Raw genomic sequence first — 24522 nt, 5'->3', positions numbered from 1 at the left:
ATACCGGCTTTAAACTCAGAAACATTTAGTATAAAAATAACGAATAAATTGATAAGAAATGTCATTAAACTATACGTTCCAATTATAAACTGACCGGTATCAATCGGGAACAGCTAAGCTTTATATCAATTAGGCACATCTGACAGTAAATTACAAAGTAGAATGTAATAACATTATTATCTTAGAATATACATATATGTTCTAAAATTATTACTTAAACACATTTTATTTGTCTCTTTATTCGGTTATAAGATTTACACAGTTATGATCTGTTTAAGACAGAGTTAGTGCTAATTACGTATACATTTTATAAATGTTGCATTTATATATGGAGCATTTCATGATAAATTCAGATAATATTATTATAAACAGACATTTGTCTGTTTAAGATTTTCTTTATATATTTTATTTATACAAGACCTGAGGCAATATTGGATCTGTATTGGTGATTTGTAGACTAGAGCTCGTCTTACACTTCTTTTCAAAATAGTCTTATGCCGTTACATGCACTTTTTCCATACAAAGTTGCATAAAAATGTCATTATACTTTGAATCCAAAATTTTCTTCATGACATTAAATTTTCAAATTGGTAGCAATTTTTATAATGCTAAGTCCATCAGTAACATAAATTATTTTATTTAGAACAAATAGTTTTAATGCTTTCGGTGACTAATCTTTGAATATGTATTTGAATAATATTAATCGAAAACATTAAAATTATTTGTTTGAGATAAAATAATTTATGTCTCTAATGGAGCCACTCAGTACTATACAAATTGTTATCAAAATTATTGTTTAAAAATTTAATGTATCATGAAGAAGATTTTGGACTCAAAGCAGTATGACATTTTTATTTTCAACAATTATTGTTCTTGTAAGTACTCAACCAACTGCATTAAGAGCTTAAGATTTTGCACAAGGAATCATATCTTTAACCTTTTCAATCTCAATAAGTTTGATCAAAATCTGAAACATTTCTTGAAATGGATAGTTCACTTTGTCGTGGAATGCCCCACATATGTACAAGCAAACACCAAGTTACAGTTATATAACTGTTAGTACTAATTTTCTATTTAGCAATACAATTATATAACTAGGTATTATCTGCACGTGCCTCATAGTTTTGCCTGTAATCATAGGAAAATTCAGATTACCATATCTTCGTTATCTTGTTTTTTTATCGCTTTTTATTATACTGACCTGGATATTAAGAGCGAGCGCACCTTCCGGCTCGTTTGATAGAATCTCGATCATAGCGGTACCATTGTCATCAACTTGCACAGACTTTCCGCTGCATTCACCATCGACGACATCTCCAGTTATGACATCGCAATATGTTCCTGCGGGCAATCCGGTTTGCAACTTTTCACGTAAATCACCCTCGACGTTGAAGGCGACGAAACCTTTGCGACCGCGGGAAAAGGCGATCTGATTCCTATTGCTCCACCAATTCTCTATCCTCTCGCCGTTTACCAGATTGCGAAATTGGACCATGCGATAAATCTGCGGCCATCTATGCTCGCAGACCCAACCGTTGACGCATTCACCGTTAACGATCTCAGGCGAAATGATGCTGCCGTCCGAATTTGCCGGTGGTCCTTGACTGGGATCATCAAACGCGAAGGAGCTCATGACACGAGCATGGCCGTAAGGATGAGCGAGCATAAAGGCTACTGCTGTCTATATGAATGATAGTAAGATATCCTATAGTTAATTTTAAGAGATTTAATTTTTAACTTTTACTAATTATTTTTGAAATTCATGAACTTTCATTTATTAATTTTTATCTTGAGATAAAAATTTGTCTTTGCAAAAGAAAAAAATTACTAAAGAAAAAATACATATTTTTTTTATTATTTCGTGAAAACTCAATTTACAAGTAAAATATTTTTATTTAATGATCCATATTATAAATTATTTTAAATAATCTATTATAACTTTAAAAATTGATGAATTTCTAATTTAATACAGATAATGCTTTTTAAAATTAATCTTTAATTTAATTTTAATGTAACTTTTAACTGAGTTAGTGTTTGTTTATGCATATAATTTTTAATGTAACTAAATTTTTAAGTTTCATAAGCCATTAGCTTGTCCAATCCTGATAATTACAGTATAATTAACATAAGAGAATTCTGTTTATAATTTTATAAATGTATTCTAATGTATTTTAATATATATTTTATGTAGGTACACTCATGTACTTTGATTTTCACAATATTTCTTACGCATGAAATTACAAACAAGACTTTGTTTTAAATTCTGAAATTCTCTACTCAAAACTCTACTTTTAGAGATTAACTTTAAGTTAAATTAAGAGTTCATTATTCGCAAGTTTTTAAAGTTCCAAAATTCTAATTCCTATTCTTAATATCTAATATTTCTCCGTTGTGCACGAAGCCTAATTACTTTTCTACGAGAATACTTTATATTTTACAACTTTTTAATCATTTAAATTTGAAACGAATAGCAAGATTATTAACGTAAATTGAAAAGCTGCGACATATCGATAGCTCGTTGTTCGAGATGTGTATATGTTTTTCCTGGAAAAAATTTCTTCCTGGAAAGTACACACATTACCGATCGTTGATTCGTGACATTTTGGAATCGTTCGCGAAGTCAATTCGGAGGCGCTACTCTAGTCTCTGCTAATGACGCATCATGGTTGGCGAACGTGCGGCGGATCGGTCTCGTGTTGATGGACGTCGCGACGCATTTAAGAGCTGTAGGAAACTCGATTTCTGACACACAATTTGACAATGGTGCGAGAGGGAGTCGCTGTGATGTGCGTATTTTGCGAGAGATAGCTAAATCCGCGGAAATGTGTCGCACGTAAGGACCTACGCAAACTCGCGGGGGATGACGGGACGGCGCGGCGGTGCAGCGGCTACGCAATGCATTTCGGCCGGGACCGTGCTAGCTCCGATCTCGCCGCGTGTATCTCGATACGTACGAGTCGAATGTTATGTGCTATGGTGTAAAATGAGAGTTGTGTACAAAGTGACGATTGTCCTAAGTCGTGTGCGTTGACTCTGCAGTCTGCCGCGCGCCGAGCGACGGACGCGAGTGAAGGTGTTATGTTTACTTCGGAACGGACGTTTCGCGCCCGATTCTCCTTGCATGTATAGATATATCTGCGTTTAGTGTGCCGTGCATATTCGTACGAAGTAGTCGTCGCCCTGAGATGGCTACGAGCGCGTTAAATCTTTCTCTCTCTCTCTCTCTCTCTCTTGCGGGGTGGCATGACGCCGTGAAGTTGGCGACGGCGAGCCTCTCTCGCTGCGAGCTTGTCCGTCGCAACGTTCATGGCGTTCGTACGCGCGCGTTCTTGTGGGACGATGTAAAGGTTAAGATGACTCCGTGAATAACCGCGAGATCCGTCCAGCCAACGCATCGCGCACCAGCTCGTGTGTTATCATCGATGTCGGACGAGTGTCCTTCATATGCGCAGCTACTCTCCCTTTCGCTACGTGAGGATGTCGCATCACCGGGAACGACGCCGTCAACAAAGTGTCGCGTGTTGTTCCCGGCGATGCGACATCATCACGTAGCGAAAGAGACACATGACCGAGCGAGGTTATGATCCAGATCGATATTCCGCCGAAATATTTCACTGGCACGAAAACTCGAGAGTGGTTGCGTCTGACGAAATATCGATCTGGATCCTAACCTCGCGCGGTCGTGTGATCCTTTCGCTACGTGATGATGTCGCATCGCCGGGAACAACGTGCAACACTTTGTTGACGGCATTGCTCCCGGTGATGCGACATCATCACGTAGCGAAAGGGAGAGTAGCTGCGCGTATGAAGAACACTCGTTCGATCTCGATTATAACACACGAGCTGGTGTGAGATGCTTTAATTAATTAACCCGCGATCGCGAGTGTTGTGCTGTGCATCTGAGAGGAGGTGGAGGCCCGGGGGGTATCGGGCATCAGCGGAACAACCTTGTGGTGAGTATTATTTATACATTATCTGTCCTGAGAAAAAAAATTGCCAACTTGACTAAATTTTCCAACTTCATTGAATTTCTTCGTTTAAAATATTTAAGTTAAATATATGCATAAATGCTTGAAATTGTTGAAGAAATTTAAAAACCTAAATACTTAAATTGAAGAAATTTATTCAAATTGAAAAATTTAATTAAGTTGAGAATTTGTTTCCTCACTGCATTACTTTCAGAATTAAAGTAAATCCCAGTAACCGAACGTGTAATAGACACAGAGCAAAGATTGTTGAATTTTTATAAGAATTTATGATATAAAATAATTTAATTAGATTATTAACTGAAATATGAAATATTTTTAAAAGATCTGAATGAGCTAATCCATATTCGGACATTTTAAAATACTTTTAATGATCTAAATACTTGTCCTTGTATTATCTATGAAATAAACAAAAAATATCTTAACGAATACACAATTATTCTTAAAAAAATTTAAGAATATTAAAATATGAACACTAACCTGGTTCTGTAACAAATAACATTTTTAACGTTAATTTTTATACTCAAAATACTTAAAATATTCTAGTTTATGAACATCTTTAAGTACTTAAAGATTACAATTAAATTTTTATGTTATAAAAAATTGCGTTTGAAATTAATAGTAATAAGTTTCCATTTACGGAAAGAATGGTTTTGCTAAAATATCTAAAAATTTAGTTGAATACAGATTTGAAAATAATTTTGTTAGGCCATTAAAACTGAATTGCTAAAATGTTACATTTTTTTGTAACATTGCTCATCACGCTTGAACATCTATTATAATTATTTTGATGGTTTAATAAAATTATTGTCAGATCTATGTCCAGCTGAATATTTCAACAAAATCGTTATTTCCGTGTTTAAGTCCATGATATGTTTGGTCAGTGTGGATATTCACCTCAATTACTCATGTTGTTTAATTGTCTTTTCTGCTTATTAGAATCGCCTGTTTCGAATGATTCATACAAGCATTTGAATAATTTGTACAAGTAATAAAAAAAGAAACTTATGACTCTTTACGAAAGTACTTTTACGCTCGCGAGAAAATTTCTTTGCGGAAATTATGTAATCTTCGATTTAATACTTACTTTTGAAAGACGAATAGCATACTTCCGTGATGCATAAAGAATTATTAGTTTTTTAATTATTTTTTTTATATATTAATTGTGTTGTTCGAGCACTAATCCAGATTTCGTGTTTGTGTGTTGCAGGTATGTGGCGTTACGACTCCGCTGTTGCGCATCGTGTGTCGGTGAGTGAAAAATTAATGCTTATCTTACAAAGAAACGGACAAAAGTGTCCGCGTATAAAAGTCTACCTTGTACGGTTTCGGGTCCTTGTGCGTCAAGATATTGGCCCCACCAGCACCGTGGCCTCTCTGATTATCATGATTATCAACCATGGTTAACGCGTCGCTAGAGGGTATCAATCTCCAAGCGTTCTCGTCGTTGAAAGTTTGCAGTCTGGCCAAATTATCCTGACCACGGAACATACTACCCAGAACGATGCCAGACTGAAACTCAATGACACCCGCAAAGTCATTGTACTCGAATTTGCTGACGGCCTCGCCACCGAGATCGATGACTTCCTGATAAATGTAACATTGCGCATTGTCTGGATATCCATTCTTAGAAGACAATTTCTTTATTTGACTGTAAATGGCTTTAAGATCATCGGGCCACATGTGTTTGGCGGCATCAATGCTGCAAAAATGATAAAATATTTAAGCATGCTTCTTGTATCAATGATAAACATTTACTATTTAAAATCCTTTTAGTAGAATACAAAGAGCAACGTGTTTAATTAATTGTCTATAATATTTAATAATACAAAGAAAACAAATAACATTACAAAATAATATTACAAAATTACAACGTCGAATAAATTATTACTACTGTTTAAAAAGTCATGATTAATTTATGAGTTTTATCAATAAAGTACCACACGTTGTATAAAGTTGCATCGAGTAACGCGAGATTTTCTATGCCTTTTGCCGTTCTTACTGCAGATATCTTATTATAAATGACCGTTAATTCCGAATACCTTTTATTTTTCGCGGAATCGGTAGCTAACGTAGCTCCGGTCAAGGGTTCAACATCCCAAACAGTTATTTCCGCGCCGAATTATGAGCATCGACGAGGAGTCGGCTCGTTAATTAATTAACGCTATACGGTCAATTAAGATTTTTACCGTTTGATCGTGGATACCGCGAACTCCATTGAATTTAATCGCACATTCGCGATAATCACTTCTATATTTGCCAAAGGCACTTCTTGCGATACAGCACACAGTGGCTCACGCGCCGAAGGTCAGAGTTCATTGCAACACGCAGAAAATGATGTGATCAGTGACCAGGTAGCGTTATTCATTTCCGTTTATTCCTGGATTTGTGAAAGTGACACGATATTCTAATAATGTGAAAAAAATACATAGAATTTTAGTGGAACCTTTTATAGTTCCAGAGTTCTTTATAAAAATAACGAAGAGTTCTGCATTTTTTATCCCAAGAAAAAAATGAAAAAAATGTGCTAACTTGACGAATTTAATATGACACCTTCTTTTCTAATGTGCAAGAAAACAATAAATATTAGTATATTTGATAAGAGTTTCAATTAGTATTATCAGAGTTTTACTAATGATTGCAATTTCGCAAAAAAATGTACATGATTATATATATAATATTTCTTTTGCGCTAAAATATTAAACGTACTTGGATAAAAGGTCGTGCTGCTTATTCACACAATCAACATTTTTTACACTAAAATATTAAACATATCACGACAAATTAAAAAAAAAAATGTTGCGTTGCCTATTTATCGCAGTTCTCGCCAGTACTGATAGAGATCTATGCTACACAATCACTTTTAAAAATAGTTTTGGCGATTGCATTTTTTAAAATAATTTTTTAAATTTATGAATCAACACTACACTTGGACAAAAAGTTTCTGGTAGAGTTCTATGCTATACAATCATTTTTGAAAATGCTTACCACAATTGCGTTTGTTAAAATAATTTTTTAATATTTTATACAATGTACTTGAGAAGTAATCAATCCCGACTAGTTAGTTTTAAATCTTACAAACAAGTACCTGCAAGATTCGAAATATACTTCTAAGTACATTTTTTAAACAAAGTATCGAATCTTTTACTAGTACTCGAACTTTAAAAATTAATTAAATTAAAACCTGTTATACTGTATGATTCTCGATGACTTATGCTGAACTTTCCAGCATTTTTCGTATTGTACTATATATGACTTTACTTTCTAACATTTTTACTTTTCAGCACTTTTACTTTTCAGCATTTTTACTTTTCAGCTTTTTTACTTTCCAGCACTTCGTTTTTAAGATACATTGTAGCATTCGAAGGAGTAACCAGTCAGAAAATAGGTCTACGCCGGATTTCGGACTTCAAGACTTTACTGGACTGCATGAATATTATGGACTTCATTGGACTACGTCGGATTTTATTGGATTTCAGCGAATTATACTGAACTTGACGGATTTCATGGACTATACTGGATTTTATCGGACCACGTTGGACTTTATCGGACTTCGTCGAACTTCATTGAATTTAACCGGATTTTACAAACTTTATGGACTACGCTGGACTTGATCGGATTTCATCGAACTTTGTGGACTTCACGGACTACGTCGGATTTTATCGTAGACTTCAATGCACTACGTTGGACTTTATTGGATTTCACCGGACTTGACGGACTTTATGGACTACGCTGGATTTTATCGAATTTTACCGGAGTTTATCGGATTTTACGGACTGTCATGGACTTTATCAGACTATGTCGGATTTTATTGGACTACGTCGGATTTTATTGAATTTCAGCGGACTTTAGTGGACTTTACCGGATTTCACGGATAGACTACACTGGACTTTATCGGACTTTATCGGACGAACCTCGTCGAATCTCGTCGGACTTCATTAGATTTTATTGGACTTTGTAGACTTCACGAACTGTCATGGACTTCAATAGACTACATCGGACTTTATTGGATTTTACCGAATTTGACGCACTTCATGGACTACACTGGACTTCATCGGATCACGTCGGACTTTATCGAACTTCATCAAATTTTGTTGGATTTTATGAACCTCAGGAACTGCCATGAACTACGACGGATTTCATTGGATTTCATTGAACTTCGTGGACCTTAGGAATTGTAGACTTCAATGGTCTACGTCGGACTTCATTGAATTTTACGAGATTTGATGCATTTCATGGACTACACTGGATTTTATTGGACCACGTCGAATTTTGTTGAAATTCGTGGACCTCAGGAACTGTCATGGACATCAACGGACTATGTTGGACTTTATTGGATTTCATTGAACTTTGTGTTCCGCACGAATTGTTATGGACTTTAATAGACTACGTCAGACTTCATTGGATTTCATCGGATTTGACGCATTTCATAGATTACACCGAACTTCATCAGACCACGTCGACTTTATTGGATCTCGTCGGATCTCATTGGGCTTCATAGGATTTAACCGGACTTGACGCATTTCATGGATTACACTGGACTTTATCGTCGGAGTTTATTGGACTCTGTGAATCTCACGAACTGTCATGGATATCAACGAACCACGCCGGACTTCATTAAATTTTATTGAACTTTGTGGACCTCACGAACTGTCATGGATATCAATGAACTACGTCGGACTTCGTTGAATTTCACCGAACTTGACGCACTTCATGGACTACACTAAACTTCATCGGACCACGTCGGATTTTGTTGAACTTCGTGGACCCCAGGAACTGTCATGGAAATTACCGGACTCTGTTGGACTTTATTGGATTTTATTTAACTTTGTGGACCGCACGAATTGTTATGGATTTTAATAGACGTCAGACTTCGTTGGATTTCATCGAATTTGACGCATTTCATAGATTACACCGGACTTCATCGGACCACGTCGGATTTTATCGAATTCCGTCGGATCTTGTTGAGCTTTATGGGATTTAACTGAACTATACGGACTCCATGGACTGCGCTGGACTTGATCGGATTTTATCGAACTTTGTGGACTTCACGGACTACGTCGGATTTTATTGGATTTTACCGGATTTGACGGATTTGGTGGACTACGTTGGATTTTATCGGATTTCACGGACCTTATTGGACTATGTCGGATTTTATCGGACTACGTCAAACTTTACCTGACTTTACGGATTTCATGGATTATACTGGACTTTATCAGACCTCGTCGGATCTCGTCACACTTCAGTGTATTTAACCGGGCTTACGGACCTCATGGATTATCCTTCATCGGATCTTATCAGACTTCGTGGACTTTACGGACTGTCATAGACATTAACGGGACATCATTGGATTTTATTGAAATTTGTGGACCTCACGAACTGTCATCGACTTTAATGTACTTTGTTGGACTTTATTGGATTTCACTGGACTTGACAGATTTCATGGACTATACTGGATTTTATTGAACCACGTCAGACTTTATCAGACCTCGTCGGATCTCATTGGATTTTATTGGAATTCATGGATCTCACAAACTGTCATGGACTTTAATGGATTTCGTCGGACTTTGTCGGACTTTGTTGGATTTCACTGGACTTGACGGACTTCATGGACTATACTGGATTTTATTGAACCACGTCGGACTTTATCGGACTTCGTCGGATCTCATTGCACTTTATTGGATTTAATTGGGCTTTGCGGATTTCATGGATAACGCTGGACTTGATCGGATTTCATCAAACACGGACTGTCATGAACTTCAATCGACTACGTCGGATTTTGTTGGATTTTACCGGATTTGACGGACTGTATGGACTACGCTGGGCTTTATCGGATTTTACCAGACTTTATTGGACTTTATCCGGACAGTCTTTACGGACTGTCATGGATTTTATATGACTATGTCGGATTTCATTGGACTACGTCGGATTTTACCGGACTTTACGGATTTCATTGGACTACGTCGGATTTTACCGGACTTTACGGATTTCATGGACTCTGGATACCCTACACTGGACTTTATCGGACCTCGTCGGTTCTTGTTAGACGTCAGTGGATTTAATCGTACTTATGAATTTCATGGGCTACTCTGACTTCATCGGATCTCATCAGACTTTGTGGATTTCACGGACTGTCATTGGACTAAACCGGACTTCACCGAACTTTAATCGTATATGACGTTTAATATTTTAATATTTTAATATTGAATTATAATATTAAATGTTCTCACATTAGGCAGTACAACATTTTTTGTCCAAGTGTACTGGTTCATAATAAAAAAATTATTTAAAAAAATGCAATTTCCAGAACTATTTTCAAAAATCATTGTGTAGCATAGATCTCTATCAGTACCGGCGTGAACTATCGCTGGAACTGCGATAAATAGGCAACGTGACAGTTTTTTTTTATTATCGTGTTAGTGTAAAAAAAAAGTTGAATGTGTGAATTTTTTTTTGAAATTGCAATCACTGATAAAACTTTGATTGTACCAAGTAGAACTCTTGTCAAATATACTAATATTTATTATTTTCTTGTATTTTAGAAAAGGAGGTGTCGTGTTAGATTTGCGAAGTTAACACATTTTTTTATTTTTGTTTTTTTGAAATAAGAAATGCAAAACTCTTCGTTATTTTTATGAAGAACTTCGAAACTATGAAAAGTGCCATTGAAACTCTGTATTTTTTTTTTAATATCAATAGAATGTTGTGCCAATTTTACAGATCCTTTATTCATACGGTAATTTACTTGTGGATAACATTCGCGATAGAGTAGTGAAATATTTTACTTACTAGTATAAGTACTTATAAACCACCACGACTCCGTATTAATTGATCGAATTATTAGGACTCTCGAATTATTGCTGCACATTTTTATTAGACTTTATCTTTGATAAAACTTTATTAATTATCTTATCGTGACATAAGCTAGAGATAAAGTTACTGCTATAATTATTTTAAAAAAGAATGCATTTTAGTTCATTAAAAAAAATGAAGACAGGAATATATAGAAGAGAGATAACATTGACGTTACGATTCTCATTAAGAATCAAGATTATGGCCCTCTTGTGTTCGTTACAGTATACTGTTTCAAATAACATTATATAAAATTATCGTATGTGTACTCACAATAATTTCATTGCATTAATTTTGACGCGTTCATAAATTCACGCAAGCAAAACGCCGTATATGAGAGAAAAGAATCTTTTGCTGTCGCAACCAAATCATTATTACTATATACATAATGTGAAATTTCCTTATCGTGAATTGCTCAATATGTTTGTTGTATGATTGAAACTAAAAAAGCTTGACTGAGTAAATTCAATAATTTTAAAAACACACGACATTGCTGCTAAACCATAACAATCTATTTAAAGAAAATGTGTCTCAGCGGAATTGTAACACATCGTAACAGAGAAAAAATCAATTTTAGTTATTACAGCATATTTTATATACTTAAATAATATTTTAGCGAAATTATTCTTATTCTTGTCACGAGCGTTTTTACCGTCCGTACAATAATTAACAGAACTTTCTACGGCAGTCTGTAATATATTGTGCCATCAAACTTCCTTTTCCGTGCGCGCACCATGACTTTAACGCACTTTTGCGGCTGTCAGGATTTCTTAATACGCGCCATCAACGCCACATTCCTTTCCACTCGAAATATATGCAAAACATCCGCGATCCGCGAACGCGATGCGTAGCGCAGTCCCCAGGACGGCAGCGCGCCCCGTTATCATTCCCGACGCGTATATCGCTCTTCCGCCTTGTAAAGCCACCGGTTCGGTACGAGATGGTACGATTTCGCTGCGGGTTACAATTACGAGCGAGGCGCGTAATTAAAAGCTGATGTCCCTCATTTATTAATGCTACCAGACGAGCCGGCCTCCGTCAGTACCGCGCGGCACCGCTCGTCCGGTTTAATGTTAAACATCATCAGTCTTCGGCGCATCCTTGATGCAAGGAGAAAGAGGAAGAGAAAGAGACACACGGGTGGGGCTGCAGTGTGCATCTCGCGAGTTTACACTTCGGATTTTATATCTCATTCGCATATTTTACCGCGGAATTCGCATTGACTGTTCGTTGATATTGCACACAAACAGGGATTATCGAGAAAACGATCGCTGTTGCAAATGACTTAATTTTTTGTATTTTCTGCTCGGTTAAATTTAATAGTAGAAACCACGAATGATACGGGAGAATTCGTTGTCATTAAATATCTTGAACTCCAATATTCCGTAACTCTTTTAAAGTTAAACTTTTTTTTAGCATAATCTATGAATTTTTATTTTTTAAGCGAAACCGATCTGTCTCTTTTTCTTATAAATTGCCGATAAAATAATATCATAGAATGAAAATAAATACATTTAAATAATTAATAATTAATAAATAAATTTAAATAATTAATAATTACCGAAAACCAGCGACTCCAAGATCGATGACCTTGTTAAGAAATTCAACTATTTTGTTTCGGACATGTTCTTTATTCTGATTAAGATCGTGAAGACCGGCCAGCTCGCAATTGCGAACCTCGAGAGCATTATTATAATTCTGTATGGCACAGGGTTGGTTGAAATCCTCGGAACTGTACGGGACTCCCGGATAACTAAGGTCCTCTGGCTTTGCTGACGTGCCACCGGTGCCGTACGCTGGTTGTGCATTCGCCGTCATGTGATTGATGACCGCGTCAACGTAGATCCGTACACCAACCTTGTTACATCTTTCCACCATATCCTTAAATTCGGTTTCGTTTCCAGAGCGAGTGATAATCTTGTAAGAGAGCGGCTGATATCTTTCGAACCATGGTCTATTCTCTATCACGAGATTCTCATTTATGGGGGAAACCTACGAAAGAGCAAGTTTCGTATTATTATTTGTTATTTCGTATTATTATTATTTTATACGCGATATTTAGTGTGAAAGCAAAACTAGAAAATATTAATATTACAGTATTAAAAAATAAATATGCAATAGCTTTTCTTATTTTTTACTTGTCCTTCGATGCAGAATCGCGATTGATTTACTTGTGATATTGTATGATTAGTATATATTTTGAGTACTTATTTACTTTATCTTTATCACAGTGAAACTATACTAGAACATAAAAACGATAGAAGATTGATTGAATGTCACAGGCGATAGAAGAATTTCGAGACTCGAGAATTTTTGAATGGCTCACATGAGAGGGTCTGGGAATATCACCAGATTTAGATATAAATTCGAGATAAGTTAGTTTAAATTAAAGTAAATTAGTGTAGATGCAATCAAATGTTAAGACGGAAGCGGTTTTGTAGTCCAATTAAAAATTAATAATGTATAATAAATACATTATACATACTTGTACACCACCGTAGCCCATTGGACCGAGGAAATCTTCGCATTCTTTGGCAATGTCGACGAATTTCCATTCGAATAAGTGAACCATGGTAGTTCTATCATTAACATAATGCGGATCTTTGTGGGCGATTGCGATCGCCAGCAAAGATATAAAACTGAAACTGAAGAACGACATCGTGGCACCAAACCCGAGAACTAATTGAAATCGTTTGAGTGCGTTGATATATCTGCCCAATTTATAGAAAACTCCATTGTTGACATACGATGATTAATGAAGCTATCTGACAAATGGTACGATACTCATGATAAATGTCACTAGTATTAGTAGAGCAAACTGATAATCGTCATCTGCACTAGTGCATTTGTCATTCTTTCCAAGGCATTGACATTAATTACTGATGGTCAAGGTGATTTCGTTGCTGTTAGCAGCTGTTACGGTTAAATATAGAAAGCTAACAATTGTTGCACATTATAAATGCAAATTAATTACTGTGTGGAAAACTACAAAACGTCACGGAAAGATACAGTATTAGTAAAATATACTACACAACTTTTTTTTTTTATAGTATTAGTCAAATTTAAACAGAATTTAATAGATTTTCTGTTTCGAAATTTTGTCTATGTAATATAATTGTCTCTTTAATCCAATCTGACACACTGGTTATCTCATTTAGATTATTAATGAATTGATATTTAAATTGACTGATTAATTATTATATTTTTAAATTGAGTGATTAATTATTATTTAGATTTTTATATGTTTAGTGTTATAATTATAGCTTCCATTCTTAAGTTTTATATAAAAATCAAAAAGAAATGGACTTTAAAAATTATTTTTAAAATTTGGCAGTTATTAGACTTTTACATTTCTGATTACATTTTTTCTCGCTTTTAAACGAAGAAATTACAAATAACCAATTAATTTGTCACATCTTAAAAAGCTTTTCTTAAGCTTTTCAGGCTCGTTTATTGATCTTTTTTAAGTGTGATTTTGTGTTTTGCTACACGAGAAAAGGTTGAAAAATTTTAGTATTAAATAATTTATAATATTATTAATTTCATTTGTATTACCTAAAAAAACAAATTTTTATGTTAAATAATAATTATTTTTTCTTTATTAATTTTGTCACGATTTACATCTAAAAATAAAAAAGATATAGATTATTTGTATACTTACAAGCATAAGTTGTTTTAAATATCAAATTGAAAAGCCGATTGTTAAGTAACTTTGTGTTTTTATAAATAAAATTCGAACATGAATTTTCTTTATCGCGCTTGTGATTGGTATTTCGGTAAGCCTTTTTAAAAAACCGTTAACATCGACGGGGCAGCCTCAATGACAGATGGCACGATTGATAGATCGGGACGGACTAAATCTCGCGATATCTTACGTCATAAATGTAGCCGGGATGCTGAAAGGATAATTATTTGTGATGCGCCTGCCATCTGACGCTCGTAACGAGTCGAGTCGATCGCGAGGAGAACAAGGTCGGCAGAGGCACGGGTGCGAAATGTCATGATAATATTCATCGATCTCTTTGGCGCGTAACACCTTTCGCTATTTATTTGGGATGATTTGTCTGCGATTTATCACCACGTTGACCGTTCAGCATTTTCCGCGTGGGGATACGGTAGAACGAATGGAATAACGTAATCCAGGTGTTGAACGTACGCGAGATTCATATTTACGCTGAAAAAAAAAAAATAGAAAAAGAAAGCTCAACGTCAAAGTAAAACGCGTACGCGTTGATACTGCCTTTTGTATCTTGAAGAATTGAATTACCTTTTTCTACCATCTGGTCGTGCCTATTATGATTTCCCGTAGACGCGCTTCAAAGTCGCGAGAGGTAAAATGAGGAACTCCAATTTGACATGATGCTCTTTATTTATAGAGTTGGACTGATTTGGCTACGGCATATCACAGTAAATAGATCGAACTTTTAGATAGAGTTTTAGTTATACCGATCGCCAGCGAATTAACGGCTTGAACTTTATACAATTTCACAAGACCTGTTTCTCCTCCTTTCTATCGTATAGCTTCATCTTCGAATAGAAGTAACGCGGTATAGTTTCCTATATATATAGAGTATGTTCTTTACAAGAAGAGGGATATGTATAAAATCAGACGCATAAATACTTAATTAGTAGAGGAAACTTAAAGTTATAATCGTGTTATAATATACGTTATGTATATATTAAGACGAAAAATTTATTCTTAAGTATTTTCATCGCGGAATAAGAACAGATGGAAGACTAACGGATGCTGGCATAATATCGAATTTGTTAGAATAAATACGCAACATTACCGAAATAAGCGCAGAATAGTAAATTACTAATGAAATAATTGAATTAACACGTTTACTATCACTAATTATTCGTTTATTTTTGCCAGGAACATTTCGTCGTAATTTTCTTCTAAAAAGTGATTTTAGTTTGAGGCAGCAAACTGTATAAAACTTCGGGCGCTTAAACGTTGAGCGCTTAAAAAAGGAGACAAGCGTAAATCATAGACGCGCCTGCGCGTCGGTGATGGTGAACATGTTAATTAGTTTTAATTGAAGCCATTTTTTTAACAAGAAGAAATAATATCAGTATAACACTTTATGCCGTACTTTATCCATACATTCCACTCGCGATCGCATTAACGATTAACATTGTAATAAAGAGTTCGCGCCATTTAGGCTACTCAACGATGTTATATATATATATTTTTTTTTCTTCATATATTATACATCGTCTTATGTATAAAACAATAGAAATATGTCGCTGCACACAAACAGATAACAATACATATTCAAGTAAAATTCACACTTATAAACATATTTTTGACGCATCTACGCAAATAAGCTATACCTGCGACAATAATAAAAACATTATCAGTTGCGCTTTATCTTTACACTCAGCTATTGCTGATATTATATGTTTTGATCTATGCGCGTGCTAAACTTTATTTAAAAATTAAGTTGCTTCTCTAATCTTTACCGGACTGATATCTAACTGATATCTACTAAGGTTGCGCGTGTACGTGTCTAAACTTTGGTGCATGTTGTTTATTTATAACGGAATGAAGTGTAACGTGTAATTTGTGTTGTAGCTGCATGCATCAATTACACCTATAGCTAAAAACTACAGCAGTAGCGTTCGTTTTTCAGTGAGATTTATCTAGTGAGTGTTCAGACTTCTTTTATTACCCGAACCGTAGCTTCGTTGCGATCTCTGATTTTCTGAGAATTAATGGTTCAATTGACTGGAAAAATGAATATGTCTTACGTCGGGTATAATAATGTCGAGGGAAGCGCCTATGGCAAAACATCGGATTCTCCAACGGTCATCTGTTACTGTCAAATCGCCGCCACGTTGTCTAGAATGATATAGAATATGCTCTGCATCTCTCTTTGCTATAATATAATATCAGATCTACTTTTAACAAGCGTATATAGTATCTCTCTGAAATTGTTACTATAACTACGTATGTCCCGCAGTGAAAAGCTCAACATTAATGTAATTTCGTTAATTAATAATAGAAACAGTTCAACAGAGATAGCGAAGAGTAATATGAAGGAATTTTTATAAATTAGGAATTAAAAATAGAGAGCAATTGCACGAGATAAATTATTAACGCTAATGATCATAAAAATGCATATAATGTACTGATGAAATTATAAGAAGCCGCATCTTTAGACACATTTATTTAATTAATTCATATTAATTATCTGCAATAATGAATCCATTTGACCGAACGGTACTGTATACTTGTCGAACGATAGAGAAATCATGATGAACGAAGCCGACGGATGCATTTTTCTTTAAATGCACATATTTACGTTTGCACATTTTGCACGTTTAACAAATATATATTTCCTTTTGCAACAATAACACGAGTACGATTATTTTGTCTTCTTTCACGGACAATCGAGCCTAACAGAATCCTCTGATTTATTACATTTAGAAGTGGCTACGCGCATATGGAGATTACGGTGCTGGATGCCGTTAAAGCTTCGCTTGCGCTGTAAAGAAGAAGCTGATTATATGCACCAGTTGATGTTCTGACGCGCACATCACGTCAGCGCGTCAACATTAGAATGTTAAAGGAAACGCCGATACTCTCCTAAGACATTAAGTAATCCTGGAATATGCGGAGCGCTATGTGTGACGCGTCTAAATATCAAACGCAATGCGTCTCGCATTCACGGTACCTTTCAACATGGATGGATAAAGTCGTAGAGCCATATAGCTGCAAGATCATTCAAGACATTCAAACGGAAGCGACGAGGCAAATAATCAGAATTTAGAATATATGCGTTTTGTATAGCCAGACCAGATTAGCGCGACGTGCCTCGTGCCTCAGCACTATCCTAATGTAAAGCCCACCGATTCCCTCGTGCGGCCGGATTCCCGGCTGCTCTTGATGCGGCTGCGGCTGCTGCTGCTGCTGCTGTAATTCTACAGGCTGCTCCAACTGCAACTTCTCCATCTGTTGCTGTTGTACCTTTTGATCTTCCGGCTGCGCCGTTATCTCCACTTTTTGCTGTTGCATAAGCGACTCTTGATGTGATACTTCCACGAGTTGCGTTTTCTCATCTTGCTTGGGCACTTTCGCACGCTCACTTTTATCCAACGATTCTTGCAGTTGTTTGCGTTTCTGTTGTTCCGCCTGTTCGTCCGTCTTCTGCAGTTGTGGCTGCTTAGCGTCCACTTTTTGCTGTTGCTGTTCATCTTTCGACGGACGCCTCGAGTCCTCTTTCTTCAGCGTAATTTGCTGGTGTTCCTCTTTTCCTTTCTCCAACATTCTTCGTATTTCGTTTAACGTTTTTTCCTCCAGTTGTAGTTTTGGCTGCAACGTTGCCACATCTCGTTCAAATTTACGTCGCAGCTGCTCCTCCAATTCCTGTTTACGCTGCAACAGCTGTTGCTCTTGCTGAAGTTTTCGCGTTTCCCGGTCCTTCTCTATCTTCTGACGGACTTGCTGCTGTAGGTGACCCGGTTCTTTCTGTTGCACTTCTTCCCGCTTCTGTTGTTCCTGCGGTTGACGCTGCGGTCGAGGCGACTCCTGCTCCGCATGAACCTGAACTTGAGATTCTTGCTCTTGCTGTTGTTCCTGCTGCTGCCGCTGCTGCTGCTGCTGCTGCTGCTGCTGCTGCTGCTGCTGCTGCTGCTGCTGCTGCTGCTGTTGCGGTCGCTGTCGCTCTTTCTGCTCCTTTTCCCGTACGATAACATTGTCTGTCGGCGCCGCTCCTTCGTCGGTGCCACAAATATCCTCGGTTCGTCGAGGTTCGTCCGAAACGGTCGCAATCAATGCGACCGTGGCCTGAGGTTAGTTGCTACCAGAATTTTGTTTCTGATCCGATCCGGCGTCAGAGCCACTCGAGCTCAAGGTCGTGATGCTGCCATACGGATCCAGCGATGACTGGACCGACATGCTGCGACCCGATCTCCTCACTCTGTGGGGAGAGAATTTTCTGGGGTCGACACTGGTTGGGTCTGCCTGCAACAAATTCTTCCATAAAGTAACTGATCGTATCGTGTGAGAAAACACTAATTAATGCCGGCAGTATTCTTTTGCGATTTAAGACAAAGTATATAGAAAAGCAACCTGATAAGCCAATGCGTTCATGATGATTTCCGGTGGCACCAATCCCAATGGATTCACTTCTTGCATCAGTACGGTGGCCGGGATTTTGTGAAATTGAATGTACTCGATAAAGTTACCAATTACATCTTTCAGTGGCGTATTTTGATTGTTGTCGCAATATTTTTTACTCCACATTAGCGCGGCCTAAAAACGAGAAGGTAGTTAGCGAAAAAAGTGTAGAGACAGATTGTTGAAATATTTATGTCAGGCTTACTTGAAATTTCGTAAATTCATCTGCGCGTAGATCTTCTCTGCAAAGAATTAAGCGAACGACGTGTTCCGGCAGTAATGTAAAAGAGCCTAAATTTAATACTTCATTGCCATGTTCATCGACAAACTCCAGTACCTTCGCAAAGAGTTTTTATATTAATTTTTGCTTGATTAGTTATAAAAAAACATTAACACTGTGACGCATATTAAGAATCTTTAGATCAGTGCGAGTTTACCTTCTGAACTAAGGATCTCGTGCATTTGTATTGAACATAACGCTCCGCTGATGCTAATAAAGCGCAGACCGTATCAACGGTTATACAACATTGTACAAAGCCAGCGCAGGCTTTTCTAAGCTCTTCCAATCCGTAATAGTCGGCGGCGTTCATTACCCCTGCAAACATAAATTATTATCAATCCTCGAAATCGAATTTCTTCTATCATTTATTAAATTCAAAGATAAAATATTTGACGCGACTTTTTCAGTATATAGTATCATTTTTCGAATTTTCTCCTTTGTACATGTTTAAATCGCGAATGATGGATAAGACATAATGAGACAGGAAACACTCGTCGGTAATGATTAATTCACGCGGCAAATAATAGACGTTCTAATTGGTTTGTTAGAGGCGATATATACTATATAATGAATTGATTACCAAGCAAGGTCCTAGGCTGCAATGTCACACATCCCGTATGAATGTATTCGATCAGCTGCCGGAAGACATCGGGCTCGAATTCCTCGATGATCAGCGTGTGATGCTGATGTGATTGTGGCTACGAAAGTGAAATGCAAAGATCTAAACGGGGATATTTAGATCTAAGCTTAAATCGAATACCCGTGCCAAGCGACTTGCATGGGAATCCGTAAAGACTAGCGCAATAATAAATCAAATTCACTAATTATGAGACAAGAGATGACATGACTGGAGAAAAGATATACGTATGTATATGGGGATTTTCATAATTTTTAATTGAGTGCAAAATTTCAGCTATTGTGCATCTAACATATTAGGACAATAAATATTAATATATTGCCTAATAACCCAGCGAACATATTTACGTCACTACGTCACGTTTATTGATATTTTTTTAAGCAAACTCTTATGTTTTCTATGTTTTGTTACGAATGTTTTATTATATAACTTTGTCTTGAGATTTGTATGGCAATATCAATCAAGATTTGTTCGCTTGGTTGATTTGTGAATTACCACTGTGTGAATCAATATGATAACTGAAATAATGAATACCGTATAATCGTGCCAATCTACAGTTATAATGGATTTGGAGACTACGAGAGTACAATTCAATTGATCATGCAAAAGTTCCAAGTATGGAATTAGCGCACAGTCCAGTCCATAATCGTATGAATTAAACGTGTTTAAACACGTGTCTCGAGACTCGTCGTCGACGCACAAAGGAACGATCAAGGTGAAAGAGCGATTGTCCAAGTAAAAAAAAAAGTCAAAGCAGCGAAAAAACATCGACTTGTCAATATACAGATTTCAAGTGGTCTCCTACGACAGTTCCTCTAAATGATGAGACGAAATTGCAGTGCAGTGAACAGAAAATCGGTGAGAAGAAAAAGAGGAATAGTCGATCAGAGAAACGTCGGGAGTAAGGGGACAGCATATGGGGATGAAAACGATTTTGATCTGTATGTAAAATTGTACGTAAAAGTTACGTTCAAAGTACCTCTTGGATGGGGGCCAGTTGCTGCGTGAACCCTGACCGCTACACGACACATACAAACGTACACTTACTATTTCTATCCTGATAAAAGCGGAAGATTCGTTTCAACGACGGTCACGATAAATATGCAACATATCCCAAAAGGAAACGAAAAGCTCGTCATTTTAACAAGACGTTCGTATTTCGACTAACTGAGACGTATGTAACGTAACCCTTCCGTTTCGTATATTAATTAACAGAATGAAGTTCTAATAAATTTTCTTTAAATTAAAAATACTCGACAAAGAAACATGAGATTGACATAATGATCGTTGGGCTTTGCATATCGAACGTGTTCGCCTCTTAGTCTGAGAAATTGTTCTATTTTATGTATGTGCTATTTACATAATGACTATTTTCTCTTTCGGTCTTGCATTGCAATTAATATATACATATCGACTTGAAGGAAAATTGGAGAAAAGGAGCCGTTTAAGAGATACTAAAATTAAATAAAGAAAGATTTGACATCTTCCTTATTATAATATACAATTTGATTTATTGTAAATATATCGCGCCGTACTTATTTCCTTTTTTTTATTAGTTAACGTAAACGACAAATTTATTAACGGTAAATTGTATAGTAACTTTTGTGTCAAGTACCTGTTGTGCAGCGTTCTGCAAATTTAATAGCGGCTCGGAGCTGCGCTTGAGGAAGAGCCGAATCTTATTTTCTTTCGCCGGCGTTGGCCTTTTGCGTTGCGGGCTCGCAGTTTCAAATAGCATTCTATAAAAGACTCTGTAAATTATAAGAACAAGATAAAAATCTCATGTTACGCTCGCTTACTCCGTGCGTATTAACTCAAAAATGTTTTCTATACAAACTTGCTTCTGGCCGCAAGCACAGCTTTCACGGCGCAAACTGGCTCCCTGGTGTCACCAACGAGAAATGTCACGTCGCAGAGTTCCGGCATACTCGCCAAAAACTTCATGTCCTCGGCCAGGCCGGTTTTATTCTCGAAAGTCGAGTAGTCATCCTCGTCGGTCATCCCAGATCCCGAGGCCTCCGGCATTGGACCCATGTCTTCCTGTTGTTTATTTCACATGAAATGAAAATGAATCGTCTCGTAAATTCTATTTCTTGTCTTACTTAACTTTCATTTAATTATCTGACTCCGCTTACGACGAATGTAAGGATTGCTCTCGCCGCGATAAGTATTAGCGTATGCAATATTATTTACATTTATTTATTCGTCATAAAACTGACGTAAAAAAAGTTGCTCAATAATTGTTATGTACACAAGCAGTGCGCAGGCTTCGATAAAAATATCATGGCCTTTTATTACGCAGCGTAGGGGATTTATATAAAAAAAACGACGCTTTCATCCGTAAACTATTATTTAAAAGATAATCTTTGTCCCTCCCCTCTCCTCCTCTTTCGTTATGAGGTAATCCATAATTCCACTTTCATGTGATATACGTGCACTATCAACAACTCGAGATAAACTCTTCTCTTAGAAATTTTGCTTACGCCGTGGAGTACAGGCGGTTTATCGGAGAAAAAAATCTGCTAGCTCTTTTGTCGACAAAGCGTCTGTTTACCAACTTTACTTTAGAGGACGTACTTTTTTCTTACGCGATTCTCACCTACGATGTAATTAACCTACTTGTTAAATGAAAGATTCATTATCAAGTTTAAAAAAGTAATGCTTCAATTATATAATGCTTCAATTTCATTCATTAATCCTGACAATGCTTTGTGCATAATTGCTGCTGTCTGTTGTCATTACTTTTCCAACAATCGTGACAATGGACGTTTATAAGACACACATACACATTTATGAATTGGAAGGAATTATTCAGATCGTAAACTTCTTTTCCATCTTATTTTCGTTACATAGAATTTATTCTAGAATTAATTTTTGTATGTTTTAATCGTTTGTTAAAAATATGAATTTAGGAAAATCATTGTTCAATAATAAATTAATATTCAAAGAAATATCAAAAATCGTTTTTTCTACAAAAAAATTTTTTAATAATTTGATTATTAATTATTTTTATTGCCTTTTATCGTTTTATTCTATAATTAGATATTTATTAAATTTATCATTTTAATTTATTCTAATTGCTGAAGGTATTCGAGTAATGTGAAATTTAACACGCCATCTTCTCGCTTTTATTCATTGCCAGACTATTTTGCTTTGTTGTTGACAATTAAATGCTCTAAAATAATTATGCACAACAAGCTTAATTGTAATAGAAAATGAAGAGAATAGAAATAGCGATGACTGTCGGGGAAAAGTAAATCGAAAGAGTGTTCCAATATGATGCCATATGTTACCTGTTGCTTTGATCCCGGAGCCTCTTCGCTCGCCGGGCTGCTTTGGCCCCGAAAAAACACTTTTAACTTTCTTCTCGAATATCGTTGGAGAAATCGATCGATCGCTGGCTAAATCGAATGCGAAAAAGAACGAAAAGTTACCTATTAACGAAGTTAGTATTGAGAAATCGTGGAACGACGGCGCAATTCGCAGAGACAAATCAATAAGAACCAAATTGCCACAAAAATTAAACGTTCTCTTTTATTAATATATTAATTGATCACATCACACACAATATCACTAACTTGGCACAAATTGGGAGTACAACCGTAAGTAAAGTTCTGAAGAATTCAAACGAATAATATAACACGATGCTATATTCGGCAATATCAAGATAACATGTGAAGTAGAAATTAATACAAACTGCGGAGCAAAATTTTTTTCAAACACTTCGACAAATGTGGCAAGTACCTAGAAGTCCGTGGTATCAAGCTGGGGAGGGTGCAATTGACGTCGCGGGATTGATCGCGGTGGTTTCCAGCGCGCGTTTCCAACGGAGCTCTCCGGAACGAACGCCGCCCTTTTCCGCCGCGGAAGGGACGTGGTGCGATCTTGTTGCAGTGTACGTGCGACGTACGTCAATGTCTCGGCTCCTGGTTACCTGTTCTTCCCGAAGACTCGAGAGATTCCCGACTCGCCGGGAGTTGCTCTCGTGAATGGTATATACATCTGAGGGCGAAGCACAGGGCGAAGTGCTTTGGACGAGCAAAGAGCCGGACAGATACAGAGCTTCCTGTCGACGAGGCGTCGGAAAGGCGTCGCGGCGCCTGCGTCATGTGGGACGTCGCCACCCGTTTCTACTGCTCGACCCGGAGGACCTTCCCCCTATCGGCCGGGTTGGTTTCAAGTGTAACGATATCCTTGGTCCGGGCGATTGATTAGATATCGTTGGAAAATACTCAGTCCGTTTTGAGATCTTGCGTCACAGGCTCGCACTTTTGCTGTCATTTTATTTTTAATAATATTTCTAGCAATATACTTGAATCTTGATTAATGCACTATAACTAGCTCTCAGAAATTTCAATCTTGGAAATCTTTTTGCAATTTCACACAGAAAAAGAAAATCGTATTAAATTAATAATTCATTGTTTTATATATAAGCAAGAATATAAAATCTTGAAAGAATTTATGATATTAAACAAACATCATTTGCTAACACGAAGAAATTTTGTTTTGTCTGTTTAAGATTATTAAATTCTTTCACGATTTTATAATTCTTGCTTACATAAAAACTACGAATTGATTTGATACAAATTTTTTTCTGTATATATACATATATAATGTTATGAAACGTATCGATCTGATAATT

The 24522-nt window shown here is 36.5% G+C and overlaps 2 protein-coding genes across 5 annotated transcripts; both read right to left on the bottom strand.

Moving 5' to 3' along the window:
- Nucleotides 1-219: 219 nt before the first annotated feature.
- Nucleotides 220-13540, bottom strand: LOC105198044 (alpha-amylase A). Its single transcript, XM_011164686.3, has 5 exons — nt 13324-13540; nt 12400-12830; nt 5304-5688; nt 1202-1681; nt 220-1128 (listed from the first exon to the last, which is right to left on the bottom strand). The coding sequence occupies exons 1-5, from the start codon at nt 13495-13497 to the stop codon at nt 1117-1119; spliced, it is 1482 nt and encodes a 493-aa protein (XP_011162988.1). The 5' UTR covers nt 13498-13540; the 3' UTR covers nt 220-1116.
- Nucleotides 13541-15188: 1648 nt separating this feature from the next.
- LOC105198045 (serine-enriched protein) lies at nt 15189-23964 on the bottom strand. Of its 4 annotated transcripts, XM_039453322.1 has the most exons (11): nt 23625-23964; nt 23174-23281; nt 21718-21920; nt 21496-21631; nt 20860-20898; nt 19824-19941; nt 19401-19558; nt 19169-19300; nt 18916-19098; nt 18648-18807; nt 15189-18557 (listed from the first exon to the last, which is right to left on the bottom strand). In XM_039453322.1, exons 3-11 carry the CDS (start codon nt 21912-21914, stop codon nt 17611-17613), a joined length of 2070 nt encoding a protein of 689 aa, XP_039309256.1. In that variant the 5' UTR covers nt 21915-21920; nt 23174-23281; nt 23625-23964; the 3' UTR covers nt 15189-17610. The 4 variants fall into 4 exon arrangements, with proteins under 4 accessions (XP_039309256.1, XP_025990450.1, XP_025990451.1 ...); XM_026134665.2 differs by having other exon boundaries at nt 18521-18807; nt 23174-23277; nt 23625-23957; XM_026134666.2 differs by lacking the exon at nt 20860-20898 and having other exon boundaries at nt 18521-18807; nt 23625-23958.
- Nucleotides 23965-24522: the final 558 nt, after the last annotated feature.

This window comes from Solenopsis invicta, chromosome 9 (assembly GCF_016802725.1).
Source record: "Solenopsis invicta isolate M01_SB chromosome 9, UNIL_Sinv_3.0, whole genome shotgun sequence".
NCBI lineage: Eukaryota > Metazoa > Arthropoda > Insecta > Hymenoptera > Formicidae > Solenopsis > Solenopsis invicta.
This window is presented reverse-complemented; position numbering and strand designations above follow the sequence as displayed.

Coding starts and splice junctions, on each gene's coding strand:
- LOC105198045 (XM_039453322.1), bottom strand. CDS start 21,914: ATGGGTCCAATGCCGGAGGCCTCGGGATCTGGGATGACCGACGAGGAT. Junction 20,899..21,495: donor TGCAGAACGCTGCACAACAG/GTACTTGACACA, acceptor TGTGTCGTGTAG/CGGTCAGGGTTCACGCAGCA. Junction 19,559..19,823: donor GCAGCCTAGGACCTTGCTTG/GTAATCAATTCA, acceptor TTATGTTTGCAG/GGGTAATGAACGCCGCCGAC.
- LOC105198044 (XM_011164686.3), bottom strand. CDS start 13,497: ATGTCGTTCTTCAGTTTCAGTTTTATATCTTTGCTGGCGATCGCAATC. Junction 5,689..12,399: donor CTTGGAGTCGCTGGTTTTCG/GTAATTATTAAT, acceptor TCATTTTTGCAG/CATTGATGCCGCCAAACACA. Junction 1,682..5,303: donor AGGACCCGAAACCGTACAAG/GTAGACTTTTAT, acceptor TCATTCATATAG/ACAGCAGTAGCCTTTATGCT.